This window comes from Athene cunicularia (assembly GCF_003259725.1).
Source record: "Athene cunicularia isolate RWA chromosome 10 unlocalized genomic scaffold, athCun1 chr10_part1, whole genome shotgun sequence".
In the NCBI taxonomy this organism is placed as follows: Eukaryota; Metazoa; Chordata; class Aves; order Strigiformes; family Strigidae; genus Athene; species Athene cunicularia.
The window spans coordinates 18,465,830-18,486,623 of record NW_020799112.1 but is presented as its reverse complement, the minus strand read 5'-3'; the positions used below and the strand labels follow the sequence as shown (position 1 = coordinate 18,486,623).

At 39.3% G+C, this 20,794-nt stretch overlaps 1 protein-coding gene across 3 annotated transcripts in view; it reads left to right on the top strand.

Moving 5' to 3' along the window:
• The first annotated feature begins 18 nt into the window (after positions 1-18).
• Positions 19-20,794, top strand: part of PDE8A (phosphodiesterase 8A) — a 129,940-nt gene continuing 109,164 nt past the window's right edge. For 2 of the 3 annotated variants that reach the window (XM_026855794.1, XM_026855793.1), the window contains exon 1: positions 19-654. In XM_026855794.1, the coding sequence (XP_026711595.1) occupies positions 394-654 (261 nt within the window). In that variant the 5' untranslated portion in view covers positions 19-393. The remainder of the gene's footprint in view (positions 655-20,794) is intronic. The other variant, XM_026855795.1, reaches the window with a different exon arrangement.

Here is a 20,794-nt window from a genome sequence, read left to right as displayed (position 1 = left end):
TTTTTTTTTTTTTTTTTTTTTTTCCCAGAAGGAAAGAAAACCCTACCAAGATCATCAGATGGCTTAGAAAAATTAATAATAATCTGTGAAAATATGAAGTCGACCAGTTCGTGATTTTTTTCCCCCCCCTTCCCTCCCCTCCAGCTCCCCAGCCCACTGCTGAGATTGAGATAAAAGGACCCGTTTCCTGGAGGACGAGGAGAACAGACACGTTTCTGGTGGTGTAGAAGGGACCGATGGCAATGCTTCAGAGTGTAGCGGACACGCAGGAAAGAGATTCAACCTGTTAAAAAATTAAGCGGGGGGAAAATATCAACGGGAAGGAAAGATATATATATATACACACATATATATATACACAATTTAGAAGTATTCCCCAGGTGGCCACAAAGCATGGGCTGTGCTCCAAGCATCCACATCTCTGACAGCAGAGTGGTCTATCACAGTAGCAAAGAGTCTGAGGAGTGCAATTCCCCTCACCAGACCAACACAACCATGTCTCAACAACAGCAAGGCAACCCCGTCCCAGGATTATTCATTAAATCCTCCAACACATCCACTTATAAGGTGAGGACTAATTCCTCTAAGAAAGACAAGAGGGAGAACAGCCAGAGCATGGAGACAGAGACCCAGACCAGCAGATCCAGTGTTAAGGTAAAAAGGGTGCTAAACATAAGCACTGTTTCTCTCAGAACAGGAGTTGGCTGTAGCGGTTTAACCCAAGGAGTCTCCCTGCCGATGTGCTGTGGGGGAGCTTTTCCTGGCTTGGACTGTTGCTTTCGTTTATGAACTAAGCGGTCTCACGGAACGACTTTATACATGTACCCCAACCTCTTTTTTTTTTTCCATTCCACAAAAGGAGTTTTCCTAATGCCGGGAAGGAGAACGGTGTTCATTGTCCTCATCAATCCTTAGAGCCAGGGGCACGGGGCTTACTTGGGAACGTGGAGGGCCTGTCCGTGTGTCCGTGGCGGGACTGCTGTGTGTGGGAGCTGCACTGCCGCTGACTCCTGTGTCTTACATCTTGGTTTGTGCTGGGTCGGCTGCTGTTGCTGCTTGTGCTTGGCTTGTTTGGAAGCAAATCGCAGTCTGAAGTGATCTGCTAGCTAGGCTGATCAGTTTGCATACCTCTTCCATTCAGAAAGTTGAAAGGAGAGTGACAGCGGTTTTTGCTCTGGGTGCTGATTTATATTAACTTGTTGACCTTGCCTGTTGCTGCAAATAGGGTATTATTTGGAGGGTTTTTTTACATGTGTGTTAGCATGCATACTTTTGTGTAGAGATACAACACAAGGCTGTACAAAGTCGACAGACGCATACTGAAAAAAATCAGTCTTTCTGATTTATTTTTTTCAAAGTGAGAAAGTGGTGTGGAATGCTTCCTTGTCTGTTTACTTTCTACTGATGGCCTGTTTGTTTATGGGTTGTACTTTAGTTCCTAATGCTATAGGTTTTGATTATGCCGTATCTTTGCTTTTTTTGGGGGAACTATAGTTTGTAAAAATAAATAATTGCAAATATTAAAAAAAATAAAATAAAATTGTGGTAGCCCAGGGGATATTATGTAACATGGCTGATCTGCACTGGGTTACCATGATAAGAACTGAGACACACATGCTGTAAATATAAGATACAGGCACGAGATGCTGGCAAATAGCTAAATGTCAAGCGTTTTGCAGACTCGCAGAAACTCTGATGATTTGTAGTTTTCTTAGGATTTTTACATGCTTATTAAGACCGGCTTCTAGAGTATTGACCTGGAATAATTTTCTTCAGTATTGTGGGTGGTTTTCTTCAATTGTTTTCCTCCAGATTTAGTAATCTCAGTTCAGAGGAGTTTGAAAAAAGACTAGAAGATGAGAAGACACTTTGTAAGTAGTGAGTTGGAGCAGGAATTAACAATACTTAAGGCAGAACATGAGGTGTTATACCAAACGAAATTTTTCTGTTAATAACACTGTACAGGAAACTGAACTTTACGGCCCTGTTCACCCACGATAGACATGCTTAAGGCATATTTAACACAGTAACTATAGTAAGGAAACTTAAACTTTCATCAGAATCCTGACAGTTGTTTTGCTAGCGGAATTTTTGTGATTATAATTGCACATTATAAAATCTAAACCAAAAATATTCTTAAAGCTTGTATTCCTTTAATTTGTCTTCTGTGTGATTTGCTTGTGGAGGGGGAAAAAAGCAACTCCAAAACATGGATGGGAAGCAGGCTTAGTTTTGTTAAATTTTGTTGTTTGATTTCAAGAACTTTGTAAAAAATTCTTGTTACAAGGTTTGGATAATTCAGCCAGATTCTATACGGTTTATGTTGGTTCATATGCATACTGTAATCTCATTGGCAGTCATTCTGATTTTTATCGCTCGGTCATATTTTCTGCCCTTTGTCATCACTCTAAGCACATTGCTGTGAAACGATGGGTTTTGAGAAATGAGAATGGAATTCTGTCTGTGATCAGCTGAATACAAAAATCTGTTGGACGCATCACATCTGCATGATTTTCATGGGCAAAGTCCTATTATACTCTTGAGAACTCTAAAGCAGCATGGTATTTCATTGTCTGCTCCTGTCTTCAGTTGTATAGTATGATCAGATTCACCATTCTTAGTGTGCTAGATAACTGCACTGTCTCGGAGAGGGCTGTGCTATCACTGGAGAGAGTTTTCACAGTACAGTGAAGTTGTTTGGAAAGAAACAAAGTGTGAGAACGTTTTAAAGCTGGGGGACAGGAACCTGAAATCCCTGAAGCCAAAAGGAGCATTGGACAGGGCGTTGTGCTGTTTTGGAGTTAAAAGGATTTTCGATTTGAGGAAGAACTGTGAGAATGAGGGTGCTACTAGGAGCTACTGCTCTTCTTTGGAGTGCATAGTGCACTCTCTATGGCCTCTGGGGTACCCTCACGTGAACAGAAGATGCTACAAACCTTTGATGTTTTGGCTAATGATGGTATCATCATAATTTGTGCGAACAGCCAGTAATCTGTTTGAATGGCATTTTCACTTGGTTTCAGGGTACTTTAATTGAAATTCATTCACTTTCTTTTGTTGTATATGCAGAGCTTAAAGCCAAGAAAGTCCTGTGTGAGAGCTAAGAACAAAACTTGGCTCATGTGTAAATCTCATTTTTTTCACTTCAGCTGGCCTTAAGTTTATTAAAATATGTATAATAGGTAGCACAATAGCTTTGATTGAATCGGTTTGTTAGCTACAGTGCACATTTTTCATGTCAGAAAGTGTCATTAGAAGAAATAACCCATGCTAACTCTAAAATGGCATTATATGCATTGCTAATTAGCCTCCAGATTTATTCTGGCTTTCTGTTTATGTCTTATTATGTCTTCCTGGTCACATAGCAGAGGATCATTTTCTGGACATGCAGTGTGACCATACTATATTTTGTGATTTGCATCAATTTACAAACTGTAGCTTAAAAAGTTACCTGTTCTTTCCTACTATGGATAAACCTAAGTTTGTCCATACCAGATTTGCAGAGCAGTCTTGAACGTGTGTGTGTGCACAGACTAGTGCCATAATACCTATTTCTGGTATATATGAGTGTGGTGATGCTATATGAGAAATGGAGGAGCCCTTTTAATAAAATATATTTGGTCATGCACCTGTATCTCCCCCCTTAATTAGTAATTTCATACATGGCTTTCATGTGAAAATTTAAGTGGAATAAGTGCCATATCTTAAAAAGTGAACCAGCCATGAAAATTGTTCCCTTAATTTTTGGTGTATTAACTTCACAGCTTAAACTCTGTACTTTTCTCAGTGAAAGACCTGCAAGACTCACTAAACTGAGTGAGGTTGGATTATCCAGTGCTACATTAAGAATATCAAATAGCACTCCACCCAGTACCATTGCAAAGGAGAGTTTGCCTGTTTTTTTGTAGCTCTGAAAATCTCAAGAAAGTGGACTCAAAATCGTGACAGTCTGACTTTTTCACATATATTAGTTATGATTTTCTTCTTTGGACATTTGTGGTGTTGAATTTGTGGCAAAGGGACTTGGCTTTATAGAAACCTGCTTGAACACCTTTAGAATAATACCTCTGTTGGTAGCATGAGCAGAGTAAAGGCTTGGAATGGTATAAGGACTTCATGGGCATTTATTTAAAACTTACTTGGGTATTCATAAGCATTCATGTCCCAGCATCACACGTGTGTAGTGTGTCACTCTTCTGCACTAAAATATATTGTAGCACATACACTGCACATTTATTCTGCCCTGTCATTCTTTTACATATGTGAGATTTCCTTCCTCTTGACTTTCCCTGTCATGTATATCTAACCCAGAAATATGTGCATTTGGGTGCAAGGGGATCAGAGAGTAAATCCAAGCTTCCTTTATTTTAAATTGAAAGTAGTCCTAAGCCAGCAGGGCTGAATGTGAAATAACCTTTTGATTTATCAGCTAATATGGAACAGCCAGTTAAAATCTACGGCCCTACAGCCAGTAAGTTTTCTTCACTGAAACCCTGTGAAATTGCCTGAGAGTTTTACAGTCACTGCAAACCGCTGGTTGCATAATTCTACATATAGGAGGCTGTATGCTAAACTTGTACCTGCAGTGCTGAAGTAGATCTCGTTTCAGCATTTAACAGCATATTATTTAGTTGCTTAAGCTGCCTGCTCTTTTCCTGTCTGTCTGGTAATTCCTTCCCCTTGGAACACACTAGCTCTCCCTCCCTTTGAAACTCCCACATGTACTGTCCATGCTTCCACTGAGGCCATCCACCCTCTCTTGATTCCTCCCTGTTCCCACTGAAACTGTCCTCAATCATTTTCCTGACAAGCCTCCCATCACCATTTCCCTCCCACTTCCACTGACGTCAGCCCTCCTGTACAGAGATCCTTGCTCCCACTGAGAGAGGATCCTTCCCACGCTGAGATACACAAACTTTTCTCAATCTTGACGGTTGATGTTTTTTATGCTGTTGTTGCAAGGCATGAACCTTTTTCCTTCAGGGGATGGGAGTCTAATTTTTAAATGGTATGAAGTGAACTGGTGTAGTAACATGTGAACTGGCTTCATAATTAGAGTGTATTTTTTATCTTTACCTTTGAATTTCCCATTGTTTGTAATGTAAACTGGAAAAAAAATTAACTGTAAATCACTCACAGCATCTAGATTGCTATGCTACTAAGGTAGCATAAGCTCCTTTCTCAGTTTTTAAAGCAGCATTATTGGTACCTCTCCCGGTCATGCAAACCCACTCATGCAACATGTGTCGCTGCATCTGAGGGCAATTCCTTGTGTGAGTTGAGCGAGGTTAGACCCTGAATTTTTGGAGTATTTACTGTTGGTAAAAACTTCACCGAATCTCCTTTCAGCTGTAAAGTCATCTGCTAGACACAAAACTCTGACTTCTCTCTGCCCTTTGCATTGTTCTTCACTGCCCCTGGTGTGAACTTGCTCTGTGTCTCTTGCTTGGCCATTTTAGGTAGTTCATTTCTAAGCTTTTCCTTTTCTGCCACCTGAATATGTCAATAGAGGAAGTATTAAAAACAAGCCTTTATTTCTACAGTTCTAGCTATTTATTTTACTGTGTTGTACCCTTTGTATTCTTAATTGTATGGCTTAGATTGAAGTATAAGTACATCCACAGTGAGAAATTTTCTAGTTGTAGTTACAAGCCAGGCAGAAGAACGGGAGGCAATAGGCTTATTAGTTCTCTCTCCCTTTCTACCATTCCCAGTATTACACCCAGCAATTCAGATTTCACATCTAAAATGCCAAGTCTAAATATAATTTAAAGAAATTAAATGGTGAAATGGTTACATCCACTTGCAGATACTTCACAGTCAATTAATTTTAGATTAGAAGATGCTTACAATCTGTGTGAATATGAAGAATGTCTCATTAAGAAAGTTGTTCATGGTTCGTTTGAAACTTTAAAAAAATACAGTTTGGAAACTGATTTGCTTCCCTTACTACATGCTTTAATATCTGTTCCTTATGTTCAAGTAAATGTCAAGAAAACGAGACGTATTTGAGAATTATTTTTAACGTGCATTGAAACTGTTATACCTAAGCAGTTGCCACTACCAACTGTGATAAACTGCTGTTTTACTTTAATTATTATATGAACTTTTGTTCATCTCTCTTGGCCATCACCTTGAGAAGGGTCTCCAGAGTTGGGTTTCTTAAGCAATAGTAACAACACACTGAAAATATTCCACTTCTTGAGCAGTTGCAATGCCAACTGACTTTCAAATGAGTCCTTGAAGAGGAAATAAATATTGAGAGATATGGACAGCTAAATCTCTTACTAGCTCTCAGCAAAAAGGGAAAGAAACCTAAAGCAAATATGGTAATGAGCAGATTGGCCCCAAGGTGAAATTGTTTCCGTACAAGCTTTACGCAAGTTGTCATTTTGTCAGGGGACCACAGCAGCACCTGCACACGTAGGAGAACAATTTAGCATTGTGTTCTATTTTGGTGGGGCGTGTATGTATATAATATGCCCACATTGAGAACTGCTTTACCAGCCATGGATGGAATTAAAACATCGTTAGCAGCGTTTCCGAGATTGCGTGCAGAGCGTGATTTCATGCCCCAAGTGCAGTTTTCGGTGTGAATTGCACTTTTGTATGTCAGACGCGTTCACCCAGCAGAGGTTCACTAGGAATTTGCTTGGCCCTGTGACGTTCGAAGCATCGCTGTCCGTCCATTGGGTAAAATAATTGGGTATCTTCATTTAACAATAACTTAAATTGACACAGGGTGATAAGGTGCAAATCGAATAGCTTTAATGTGCATGACATACTGAAGAGTTTTATTGCCCAGAGTCAGAGTTTAAAGTTTTTAAAGGCATCAAGGAAGTGCTGTTGTTAAAGCCCTCTGCTTTTCAAAAAGACTTCAGCATCCAGCTCATTTTCTTAAAATCCCTGCTAAGGCCAAAATGTGATAAATTATGTTGGTATACATGCTGTGAAATTAAATAGTGGAGTCTCTAATTTGTGCATTCTTCCAGACCATCCCCTTTTACTATGGGTTGAACTGTTGGCCTCCAGTCAAACTCGCAGGTCCTTTTCTCCTCTTGCCTGTAAAATCTGTAAGTCTGTCACTGCACATAAAGTTAAAAGCTTAGCATTCTGTAAAGCAGGTCTCACATACGGCTTTGTTCTGGGACTAAGGATGAGGGCTTTTGACGTGAAAATGCATTGACACGAATTATCCATTTTGAATGTGATGAACAAGGTAATTTGAAATGGGTTTTGATAGTGTTTTAAATGTTTTAAAGGTAGCCTGCATATGTATGTAGGGAACGGATGTCTTTGCAAAGCAAAAGAACTTGGAATAAAAAAGGAATATTCAAGATTTTAAAAAGATTTTAGGAATAAAATACTGTTTCTAATGAAAAAGTCTCTGATTCGGGTATGAGGGACTCAAATTAGGATTCCTATCTTTACTTGGAGAAGGAGGAAATACTGCTTTTGGGTTTGTTGCTTTATTGCATGATAGACAGTTTTTGATCACTAGATCCCTAGAAATTAGGATGACATATTTTTGTTGGTGTAAAGACAATCTCCTCCTTGGCCAGATATGTCTGTTATTCCTGAGCGAACTAAATAGGTATTACTTCAAGGAAAGTGTGGGGGGCTTTGGCTTTATTTTTTTTTTTTTAATGGATCAGGATAGAAATTACTCTGCTAAATAATGGTTTTTAAAATTTTAAGTTATGCCTTGTTCTTTATTGGAAATGAGAATTCACTCTTCTTGCAAAGCAGAATTATTTTGCACATTAATTTGAAAGTTGCCCAGGAAACTTCAAACATTTTATATGCCTGAAGACATCAAACCTTTTCAAGTAAGAGGTATTTGCCTTTATAAATCAAACGTTTCACATAGTGACATGCACAGATTTCTGGTATTCCTAAGGGAAAAACGGTAAGCTTGAAATCTTTTCATTGTTTTTAGATTTCCCAGTTTCCTAAGTAAATCCATACAAAGAAAACACAGAATCAGTGGGCAAATATGAAAGAATGACATCCTCTACTTCCCATTGTTTTTAACTTTGAGTTAGCAATGACCTTTAGCTCCCTACTGGGATGCAGTGGAAACTTTGAGGCCCCATGTTACTTGCCACTAAAAGACAACGTATTTTTAAAGTTACACATTTACCATCACTTTCTGTCTTTCAGTTTGAGGTTGTTATCTCTAATAAAATTTAATCAGACAAATAACCTCAGTAACTGATCAGCAGAGTAAACCTCCTTTATAAGGATCTTGTTTGAAAAAAAATATGCTAATGTTTTCATTAAAACACAGAAGAACCTCGATCTGCATCGAATGCAATCTTCCTGTATTTAGGAGTATCTACACTTTTGTATCATCAGCGAGATGATCCTCATTCATACTGAATTACCAGGATTGCATCTCTTCTGACACCGAAGTGTAGAACTGTATTTTAGAGCAGGGGGTTTAATTACAAATTTTTAAATGCACAGATGTATCTGGGTGATAGGTAGATAGGTCAAGATCAGCGTTCAACCATGACAACTGAGCTTCCAGATGGATATTTCTTTTTGGAATACTATCTGCTGTTTCTTCTAATTTTTAATTTCCTTTTCTTAAAAGTTTGGTGAGAAATTCCACAAATAGTTGAGGACAACCACACCTACTCCTTTGGTAACTTGAAGGAAAAGTGACTTGCTCTGCAAACTGCCGCAGTTTAACTGCCTGATGAAATTGCAGTTTTCCGTGACTCAGTGATAAATATCTCGGCATAGAACGAATATCAGGATGTAAGTCTACAAGTACTGGAATCCAGAGCTCTGCCACATACTGAAGTGTGAATGGCACTGGGCTTGCTGGCAAGATAGCTGCATCTTATTTTTCAAAACAAAGCAAAGAATGATTTTTCGAATACTGAAGAGATTTATGGATGGGCCAAATTCTGACTAAAATGACAGTCCTTCAGCCCCATTAAAATCTGTGGGCTCAACATCTATACTTGAGGCAGAACTTGGGCTGCTGTGTTTATCTCTTACTGTGGTAGAAAATAGCTCCCTGTTGGATACGTGATTTCAAAATAAAAATAGTGGCAATAATTTTTGTGTTAAGGGCTATGTTATTTTCTATAATTTCTGAAAGATTTAAGTATAGCTCCAGTGGGCGAGTTCCTGGCTGTACTGAAACTAGTGGCATAGTCCTTACAATTTTCAGAACAGCCAGAATTTGATCTCTGGTCTGTAAGCAAAACCTACCTGGCTGCTCTGAAGTGCAAGTAGGGTATCAGCCCTTATGGTTGGGTCCCATGTTTTATGATTGTTTAATCCATAAGTTACGCAAAAACCTACCAATAACTGATCTGATTAACTGTCTAATGATAGGAGTAATGGGATAGCAAATAGTTTTGTTTGGTTTTCCTTCAGCATCATGTAGCAATGGGGGCTGTTTTCAAGCAATAGCTGCATGAAGAATATACATTGCCGTGGCTTCAGGTCATAAATGAAATCTATGAGTCTGTTGCTGTTCTTGAGTGGTGACTCTCAAAACTTTTACTTTCTAGGCATTTGAAAGGATTTTTTTTCATGAACCTGTGTAGTTCTCCACTTGCATCTGAGGTGTGTTGGGATGTGTGACGTTGCCTGATGCTTTGTGGTTGCAGGGGATCAGTCTGTATGTAAGGATGCAGCGATGTGGCCAAGGCTAGAGAGACTGAACTGAAATCAGGACCACCAGACTGCCACTGGTTAGTGTGTGGCTCTTCAGCCAACTTGCTCTGTGTTTCTGCTTGCATCCTTCATCATCATTATGGTCGTGCAGGATCCGGGCCATCATATACTGAGGAACACAGGAGCTGCTCTCAGGTGGAACTGTGTCCATGTAATGCAGCGCTTTGTGTCTAACAAAGTCAGCAGTGTGCTTTGGAGAAAGATGCAAGAAATCTAAAGGTACAAAAATGAGAAGAGTTTCTCATGTTCCTCCTCTGGCTTCAGTCTGGACATACGATTTACTTATTTTTCACATTTTTGGCATGTATTATGGTAATGATGTTTTTAATTTTATCTCCTTGTAACTTGGTTGCTAAGCTGACAAATGCAATTTAAAAAAAAAAAAACAACACACTCCAGCAGAATTTTTGAATGAAGGATTGATTTCCAAACCAGTGTTAGCACATACTTAGCACTTAAACACCATCAATGTGGATCACTTATGTATTTGTTTCTGCAAATACTGTTGCGGGCACCAAGTGTTTAAAAGAAAGCAAGAGGGATGAATTGTAACCAAATATGGGTTTGCATTTTGAAGAGAATTTCATGACCAGAGAAGCTAGTGCTTTTTTTCATAAGAAAGCACAGTAAGTATCCTGCAGATGAAAAAAAGCAGAGGGTAATGTTGATATTTTAGAGGAATGAAATATTTCAAAGCCAAACAGAGCGTTTTGCTTTTTTTTTTTTTTTGTTAACAACTGCACTGAGAGGAAGACTTAAGTCCTGTGAGCTCAGACACTGCTTCATGCTTCCATTGATTCTGCTGTAACTTCTAATTTATTTAGTATTTGTTTTCTTCTTGTCTTTTTGTCATGGAAGTGATCTGCTTTCTGCTGAATTTCAGATGAAAGAGCTGTTCTGCTTATACTGTCAGTTAGTTAAGTTATTGTATGTCCTCAGTTCTGGAAATGATGGCTTTTGTTCCTTGCTATTTAATGCCATGGAGCTGAGATTTGTGAGAGCAGTCAGGTCGAATTCAGTGGCAGTGCTGTCAGTCACAGCCCCGAAGCCTAACAATGATACTTCTTCCCTCAGTCAGTAATCTAACATTTTACCTTTATCAAAGTATAGAATCTTTTACTTTAGGGCAGCTACTTACTTTTTAGGAGGGGTTATGTTTTCTGAAATATTATTACAACTTAGAGCTCGTTAAAATGAATGTGTTAGAGCAGTAGTGTGTTGGGAACCAAGTTTTCTCCAAAAAGCAGCTTGCATGGCTTTTTCACAGTGTCCTGCCTCTGGCAGCGGTACTGGGTAGCAAGAACCAGCTTTTTGGAGGTAGCTTTTATGATCCTTGATAATAATAATAAAAAAAACTCATGAAACTGCTCAGTGAGGAAGCTGATCTATCGCTCTCACTGCTGGCCTTGGTGAGAAGGGCAAAGATGATGTTGGTCCCTGACCCAGGGACCAGTAGAATCAGCCTGCTTTCTTGGTAGCAAATATTAGAAAAGGGAATTTTTGTGGGCATTCTTTACTGTTCATTCCTAGAGCTAAATATTGATGTATCAGTTTATGCTATTTTACAAAAAACCCACAATTCTGCTGTCACTGTTTATACAGTTACAATATTTGGAGTAATTTTTATTTTTTTTTTTAATCCATGTAAAGCCCTTGAAGTTAGAGTGGGAGTGGGGCAGAGGGAGCAAGCCCTGCTAGTGGTTGGCGGGAGGTATGGGAAGTTTAATGGTTTGTCTAATCCCCAGACTTAGACCCCAGTCACAGTGTGACCGTGGGAAAATTGCCAGGCACCAAATTGTCAGAGGAGTGCAGCTGAAGTTCAGGTTTTATGAAAAGCTAAGCTCTCTTGTGAATTGCTTACAGTGAGGTTCATAGCTGGACTGTCAAAAAAGTGAGCTGAAATTGCCATTTCTTATTTTGCAAATTAAATGAAAAAGGATGTCTTTTTGGAAGTTACACAGCTCTGAAGTTTTCTCCTGACTTTATGTTGGCTGTTCTTACCACTAAGAGCTCTTATAGGCTCTCTTGTGTTCTTGGGGCAATATAAGCTCTCTTCTGCTGTGCTCTGCTAAGGTTATGGGACACTGTTCATGGGGTAAATTGCCTTTGTTGGTATACAAAGTCTAAGCAAACCTGAGAATTTGAAGGACTGTGGGAGTGAAATACACCTGCTGCAGGTTCAGGGAATGGAATTTATTTTTTTTCTGTGAGCCTTTGAGCTGTGCTAGGAAGTGCAGGCTATGGGTGTTGAGAGGTAGCTGTGATGTTCAACCCTTTATTCTATGGACAGGAGTTATGTGGGTTAGGAGGTGCCTCCCTGCTAAGTTGCACTGCTCTGTCATTGCCTCCTAAATTTAATCATGAGGTCAAGACCAGAGGCCAGTGTAGAGTGTAAGTGGTGGGGTCCAGTGTTTGACTCTCAGGTCACTATGGGGAATGGTTGTATTACTTTTAGGTTGCAGAAGTCTCAGTTGTCTCCACAGGGATCTTTACCTACTTATGGAAGAGTGGTTTGTCCTAAAAGGTTGAGAAACCTCCTAAATTTTTCCATCATCAGTTGGAGCAAGAACACAGTCTCCCTCAGTTGTTTCCTGAAGTGTGTGTTTAGCAGTGAGGCCATGTGGTCTCTTGCCCTTTCTCCACAGGTGACCTGCAAAGAAGAACTATCACCCCCCCCTCAGGAAACATGATACTTTTGGTCAATGGCCCCTTACATTTTTTTCCCCAGCTGACTGGCATTCCAGCTGACTGATCAGAGAAGTACCCAGTTGCTATCCACTTGTTAGGATTAGCTGTGCCAATGCTGTTCCATTTCAGGATAAAGGTACCAGGGAAATGCTTTCTGTTGAGCATGTCGGAAAGCAGAGCTGCACTTCCCTACCTGTGGTCAATCACTTTGACTGCTTTAGGATCTAGTTTCCCCTTACCCCTGTAACAATACACTCAGTAACAGTAAACACACATGTGAAATACTACCTGGGAATCTTTAAATGCTTGACTAATATTAGCTTCCTGCCACATTGTAAGAGTTACAAGGACCTTTAAAGTACCTCATTTCCTCTTTTTTTTTTTTTTTTTTTTTTTTTTTTTTTTTTTTCCTCCCCCATCCATTTTGCAGACAGGTGGGTGTGGGTGAAGGGCTTGGAGTTATTTTCATCACCTTTCCCAACAAGCCAGCAGGTAGAATTTCTAGAAGCTCCTCCTAAAGGAGAGGTCTCCACAGCCCATTCCAAAACAGTTAAGGGATTTTTTAAGGTAAATCAACAAAACATTTCATGTAGAGGGAAAAGCATGACAGAGGATTGCCAGGGTGAAGGGATTATGGCTAACAGCACTGCACCTCAGCTGCTGCTGGGTGCTGCAAGAGGCTTTTATGTCCTTAAGAGTCTGAGTTAGGTTTGGGAAACCTTGATCTCTGGACTGAGGAATGAGCTGAGGCCAGTGGTAATGGTTTGTTTAAACACAAATTCTTAAACCCAGATTAATTGATGGCTATAACTCAGTTTGGTTACTATAGGTATTTTTGTCCTAGAACAGGCATGAGCAGACTCCAGAGGAATATGTACATACAGAATGTTTGCCAGTTAGCTTGCAGTTAGTTTAAATAGAGCACGGACCCCTGACTTGGTATACCCTAGCACCTTACTTTTTAATGTAGTTTGGACAGGGTCTTTAACATGTGCTAACCTGGTACAGGACAGACAGTGGTACATGTTGAAGTGCTTTATTCAAGGCCATGAACAACAAGTATGAAAATAGATTCAGGGAGTATCTTTCTGATGCTCTCTGAAGTAGTCTGCCTTCAATGCGCCATCACAGAGCTCAGTACTGCGTGCTGAGAGCTTGGACCTTCACAAGAAGGTTTCTTCAGGGGGTTCTCCTTCCTCTCGGCAAGTCATACATGTCTTTCTAGAGGTCAGGCTATCTTAAGAAACCATCTCTGACTATTCTCAAGTGCTTATGCTCCTTAACTCTCTAAATATAGAAGAAATGATGAAGCTCCCTGACATGCTGGGACAGCCAGGGGGCTTTCTTTCAACACTTCATAAAATAGCACTGTCTCTTATCACATGAGCTCTTCATCTCTAGGTTCAGAAAAGTACACAGCACTTTCTTACAGCGTATAGCTGGGCACCTTCAGAGCCGGCTTCTTCACACAACATTTTTGAAAGATGAATGTTAACTAAACTCAGCTTAATTAAGTTGACAATTTCACAGCTACTTTGAACAGCTCATTAACTGCAAGCTACAGCTTCTTTACAGCCAAAGCTCCACCATACATCATAGAGTGAACCTGCTGACAGGAGGGTAAAACTTCCAACTCCTGCTTCAAGAGATCAGATTTATTACTGCGGTCCTGCTTCTTCTAAAAGCAGTTAAGGCCTCCTTTAACAGATACTGGAAATGCTTTGATCTGTAGGGTAGTCCTACATAGCGCTGCCTAGTGCAGATACCACTTTGCCTGTTAAAGCCAATGCTGGTTTACTTGTCTGCCAAGCTGATGGTGGTGGGGGGGTGAGAGCAAGTGGCTGTGGATTGCAGCTCCTGTATGATACTGATTGCAGATCTACAGTATTTTTTTCACTTGTAAAAAAAAAAAAAAAAAAAAGTATACATATGCAATTCCTTGTTGCTCAGCTTGCTTAAAAATTAGATAATAGTTCATTGTTATCTGTTTCTTTATAAATTAATCTGGTTTATTTTTGTGCTTTGTCCTTCCTCCCTTTCTCCTCTGATAGATAGTGTAGAAAATTCAGTCTCTCAGAGCTGTTAAAACACCTGCCGAAGGCAATGGAGACTGGGCTTGCTGACTGCAGTTCAGCCAGCTGGATTTCTTCAACTTGGCCTTGGCAAAAGAGTAAATGCTGTTTCAAGGAAGTTTGCAAACCTCTGCTGCCCATGACCCTGAAAGGTCCCATCATATGTTACAGAAACAAGTGTCTAGGGTCTTAGGCATCCTCCTCTCACCTTCTATGTTAATATTGCAGTAGTCTGTTCTTTAAGCTGATCATTTCCTACTCATGTGGCTGTAACTGCAGCAGTTCCGATACTACTGTGCTTGTGACAGCGTAGTTTATTTGAGAGTACAAATACAGTGGTGCAACTTCATCCACAATAGAAAGCTTTCCTATTTCTTGACTTTTGGAACTATACTTAGGACACACTTCTAAATTAGGCAAAGTCTTACTACAGTCAAGGCCAGGGGACCGGATGAGGAATGTTACCTAGCCTAGAAATGTCAGTGAGTGATTTGGATTTTTAATATTTTATACGGGAAAAATCTCTATTATGGATATAGTGCTAGTGGATGGGAGGGGGAAGAAAACATACTTTTGTTAAAATAGTTTGTTTCATTTGAGGAAGTGGTATGAAGTGTACCAGCAAAACCAGTTTTGCTAATGTTAGCTCCATTTAAAATGAAAATACTTCCCAGGACACTTGTGTTATACCTATGCCAGGATTTAAGGACTGTGGAAGTGAAATAAATTGAAGCGGAACCTGGTACGGAGTCAGCACATGGAGCCCTTTTCCTTCTTGTTGAGCCTTTGGACTGTGATGGTTTCTGGCAGCTGATGATGGCTTTGCAGCAAGAATTTATATCAGTGAGAGCTGCAAGGAGCTTTGCTAGCACTCTGAATGCTGGCACAACACTGGCGTGTTTGTGGTTTGTTTTTTTTTTCTTTATTTTTTCCTCTTTTGGACAGGTAGATTTAGCAGGAAATAGTTTGGCTGAGGTATGAAATCATAATGTGGGTATTTTTTTTTTTTTTTTTTTTTTTTTTGTCATCAAGGCTTTGTAGGCTAGACCAGGCAGTAGAACAGAGGGAAACAGTCCTTGAATTAGGACAAATAAGTGATTGTCAATGGCCTTTGTCCTCTCTTGCTGTTTGTGTGCCTTTTACTGTAGGACACTGCTCTTCAGAATGGGCTGTAAGTATGTGGCTCTGCATTCTGCAATTTAAGGTTATTAAGGAAATGTTGGATTATCAGTGAATTAGTTGCATTGTTTCAAACGGATTTAATGTTAATGATTATCTCATTGAACTATTCTAGATTTATGTTTGAGTTTGGGAGAAATGACTGTTGTATGGAAGATCCTGAATTACCAGGTGTGATTTGGTGACAGTTTGATGGTAATGCAAAAAGGCGACTTGTGATCAAATGTTGTCACGCCACAGCTGCTTCTGCAGCAGAACTGCCATTTTACTGCCTGTTTCTGCTTGACTTTGTTACTTTGGCATTCATGGTGCTCTGTGGTTTTTCTTTAACTTCTTCAGTTATACATAGTGGAGGTTCCTTCCTGCAACCCCTTTTCTTCCTTTTGCCATTGTGTTCTACCTCTGACTGCATTTTCATGCTCCTAATGCTCATATATGCATGTATTTATCTTTCTTTTGGTCACAAACAGTATATATCCTCTCACTGATGAAACTCGCATCAGCTCCTTTCACTTAATGTTTTAGTTGTTTTTTTTGTTAATGAAGTGCTTTTGTTGGGTGAAGGTCTTTGAGGAAGGTCTAACTTCTTCCCGCCCACTGGTATACAACACTATCTTAGGAATGATAGAATCTTTATGTTTGCAAAGAAGCATAGCTAGTAAACAGATCTCTCTCTGAAAATATTTAGTACACACAGTGTACTTGTAAGCATTTTCACCAAGGTCAATAGCCCTTAAAATGCCATTATTATAAATCAATCTGATATTAGAGGAGTATTTTCAAAGATGTGTACACAAACTCAAACCAAAAAAATAATTTTTTCTCTAACTTCAGCTAAAATGCAGTAAACTTATTTTCTAATCTGCCATATTAGAAAAATGTTTTTTCATCATCTTTCAAAATTACGATGCTGTTCTATGCTTAAAATGTTTTCTTCACTGACAAATTACAGGTATGTTCTTGTGTTGCTTAACCAAAAGTAACATTATGGGGAAAAAATAGTTTTGTTTTCCATAGCACAAAACATAAATAATTTGTTGTAAATGACTTAATTATACTTTGTGGGTATGAATTTTACTTATTTAAATATGAATAGAGACTGCCATAAATGTCATTAAGTATGGACTCCTAGTCTTGTATGATTCAGCTGGTGCTGACACAGTTTCATAATAAACATTAGATATTTTTTAGTCTATTTTTGTAACCATGTCAGTTCAGATACTTGCTGTAAAAAGGGAATACCTGCATGCATAGTTGTGATTGAACTGAACTTTGATCTGAAATGGAAATGGATTTTTTTTTTCTGCCCTTACTAGGGATCTTGAAATGGCTTTCCAAAGCATTGAAGCTCGAGCTAGTTTTGTGACAACTTTATTTTTGAGAAGGACCAAGTGGAAGAAATTGTTACTTTTCCTCCAGATACACTCCCAGCAACTCCCAGAATTTCAATTTTTTTCGAAGGGTCACGTTCATTATGTCTCTGATGTAATGAACTGCTATTTTACATCTCTCCATAACCTTCAGAGCTTCCCATTCTCTTTTGCACTTGCAGAGTTGGTGACCACCATAGAGGTGACTGAAGAGTGGTCCATGAGTGCCGCCTCACGTATGGAGCTGCATCCAGTAACTCCCTACTCTGCAGTCTGGTTTTGAGCTGCCAACCATTCCTCTTTGGTTTCTTAAAGAGTAGGGTGAATAGGCTGAGAGGCCTGACTCTCATCTTGACTGCACTGAGGCTGGGGCAAAATTTCATTTAAGTGGTATTACGCAGGAAAACCAGAACAGTGCGCTAGACTCTGAGACGAAGACTCTTGCTTCTATCTTTGAACCTACTTTCTGAGCCAAGCTGATGCTTCCAAGCCCATAGAGTTAATAGAAAGGCAGGTTTTCTTGGAGCTGTTATTAGCTGGTTTTGGCTATTCTTTTTCCCATCTGATCTATCACTGCCAAAAACGGGAGGGTGGTCCATACTGGTTTTGCCTACTGATGTCTCTTGTGCCAAGTTAGAGCTCCAGTGTGCATGCATGGCACAGAACAGTTGGGTGAACCTTGCTGACTTGGAGAACTTGGTGCTGAACAAAGCTTTCTAGCCTGTTTGAAGTTAAATATGTGTCAGTGACTGGACTGGTCATGGTCATCGCTAATATGCCAGTCAAGTGCAGAAATGACGGAAGATATATAATAAAATTAATTAATGTATTAGGCTTAGCGCAGAAATACGCAAGTGTGTATTGGTAGTATCTTTACCTAGGCTGGAGATAGGTTTGAATGTTGTGGGGAAACTCTTTATTGAATCTCAGCAGTCATATCTTTTACACTTCATGATCTTCCAGCTCAGTCCATGGCAAATAAACCTCAAATCTAATTATTGTGCATGTTGGATTTTTTTTTCTTTAACCTTTTCTCCTTTTTTAATAGTATCTTTCTAAAATGCCTTGTCCTCTATAAACATCAGGCTATTAAATTTTTGAAGCTCATGACAGCGTTGTTCCACAGATTGCGCATTTGTTGGCTTTTGCAGGGTAAACACCCTCCAACCAGCAACTAAGCAAGCTGTCTCTGTGGTATGCTCAGTCCTCATGTGCCCTGAGATCAGGAGTCCCCAGCCTGTTTTCATGTCACTCACATGATGTTGTTTCACACTTGGAGTACATCTTTGGGTCAGCACTTCCTTACTTTTTGAAAATACTTCTCTTTTTAGAGGAAGCAATTGCTTGATTCTAACTGTTCTTAGTAAAATAACAGCTTTTTAGGGCTAATAAGTAGGTATTTCTAAGCAAATTAGAAATTGCCCAAAAGAAACTTAGACAGCAACAGCAAATATAGCACAGATAAACTAAGAGAGTTGACTGGGAAAGGCCCCTCGGTATTTTCAGCAATCATTATACAACCACCAGATTCCTCTTTTAAAAATCCTTGAGATTGATCACATTGTGCTTTGGCAAAGACTTTTGGGATCTAGAATGATATTTTACTTAGTGACTTGTGGTTTCATCGCTCAGACGGAAAGATAAGATGGTCAAATGGAAAAATGTTAACTTTGAGTGATGTATAATGGTCAGTCAAGGCCACTGTGTAGCTTGTCAGTTTTGTGACAGATAAGCAACTGGGGTACAAGGACTATGCATGTTGTTGGTTTAAAAATAATTCTCATTTAGCTTTATCTAAATTATAGGAGCTTTTTTTCTGTGACTGGTGCTGTGATTTATTTTTCTGTGCGTTTTTTTTTTTTTGAATATAAATGATAACTAATTTTGCTGAAGCAACATGTTAATCAAAGGCTTAATCAATGTGATGCTTTAAAAAAAAAAGTGGAAATATATATAAAATATCTGAAAACTGTTTCTCGTTCTAACAGCTTGAGGATTTCAGATGTCATTGCTAATGTTCAGGAATGACTGTCTGTACTTGTGAGTTCAGTATATTTGGTTCAGCTGGGTAACTTCTGTTATTGTGACTGCGTTGTTGGGGAGGGCAGAGAGGAGAGGGTCTGCTGCATTGAGGAAAACCAGATTTAGGAAGAAAACCAAGTAATGATACTGTCTAAGTGCCATCTTATTTGTGTTAGCAGGCAGTAGCGCACATAATTTGTACAGGTCTTTGTGATTGTTTTTTGATAATCAGTCTGAAAAAGTAGAAAGAGCTCTAACAAGAAACCACATCTTAGAACGTAAATTCACTGGAACAAGGATCATCTTTTCCTGTGTTTATAGGTCTGTTGCACACTTCAGTGCTTACATTGTACAAATGTAAAAATAAAACCAGTGATGATGATAAGTGAATCAATTCACTTTCTGTAATGACATACACTTTTTAAAAATACATAAAATCATTCTTATTATACATAAGAAGAGTGCAAGAGTTGCATGTGCAATTAGAAGTAATTTAGTTCAATAATAGTTGACATTCAACTGCTGGCATAATTAATCATAGAACTGGTATCCAGTGTCCCACTTATTTACAGAAAAAATAAAAAAAGAAAATTAACATTAAAGCTATCAGACTGAAGTTACCAACTTGGGGGGAAAAAATTAATCTTGTATCAAAAGAATATATTTTACATTTCCATATATTTGCATGGCTATGTTTTTCTAATTAAATGTATTTGGAATGAATTTTAATCCCTGATGCCTTGAAGTAAAAAGAGAGATGAAAGCATCAAGACGAACCAAGCTTGCTGTGTCGAGTTGTATTCTGTGTCTGATTTTGCGGTCTTTGGTAAACTGTAGTCTTTGGTTCTGCCTGCGGTTGCCCTGCCTGACATCAGTGATGCTCTTGCAGATGGGGAGAACAGAGGTGGAGCCCTCCCCTGGAAGGACATCAGGTTCCATGGGTAGCTGAAAGCTACCCAGGCGTATTGATGTATCTCTTCATAGAAAGTGATTTTTCTTAAACTGTTGCATTAAGCCTGAGGGAAATGGAACAAGTCTATCAGAATAAAATGTATTCTGACATTTTCAACCATTTTGGTGATTGCTGAACTGGGTCTCTTGGGAATGTACGAAACCAGAACTAGATAAAAACCCCTGGCTAATATTCCTTCAGAAACATGACCAGGGGACCAGCTAATCACAGCATTTCCAGTGCTTATGTCTGCTGTCCGCTCTGCTTCCTTCCTCCCTGTCTCTACCCTTCTCCTCGGGGCTCTGCTGGCCAGTCTGTGTGGGACACAAGCCCTGGCATGGCTGCTTCCCAAGGTAGCCTCAGTACTAGAAGTTAGAAAATAATTAAAGCACTTGGGGTTTGGTTGTTTTTTTGGGGGTGAGGTTTTTTTTCTTAAGATCTTGGACCCTAAGTGAGGTGATGGAATCACCTGCAATAGATCTTGACAGTAAGATGTTCAAAACTGTGGTCTCAAGATCCAGTTTAAATTGGGACTTTAGACTCTTGTAAACATTTTTTCTTTCCTGCCTGAATGGCCAGTGTCAACGTATATTCTGAGAAAGTAGTCCCCAAAGGATGGGTATGGTGGCTGGCAGCTCCTTCTGGAATGGAGCGCTGACCGTAGAATGGCCTAATGCCCTGGGAAAAAATGTTATTTATTTAGGTTTAAAATTATTAAATTGGGATTAAGTCAGATATATAAAAGACTGTAATGTAATTCATGTTCTTGACTCAATCTGATGCTACACAAAGGTTAAATAACTGTTTCCCAG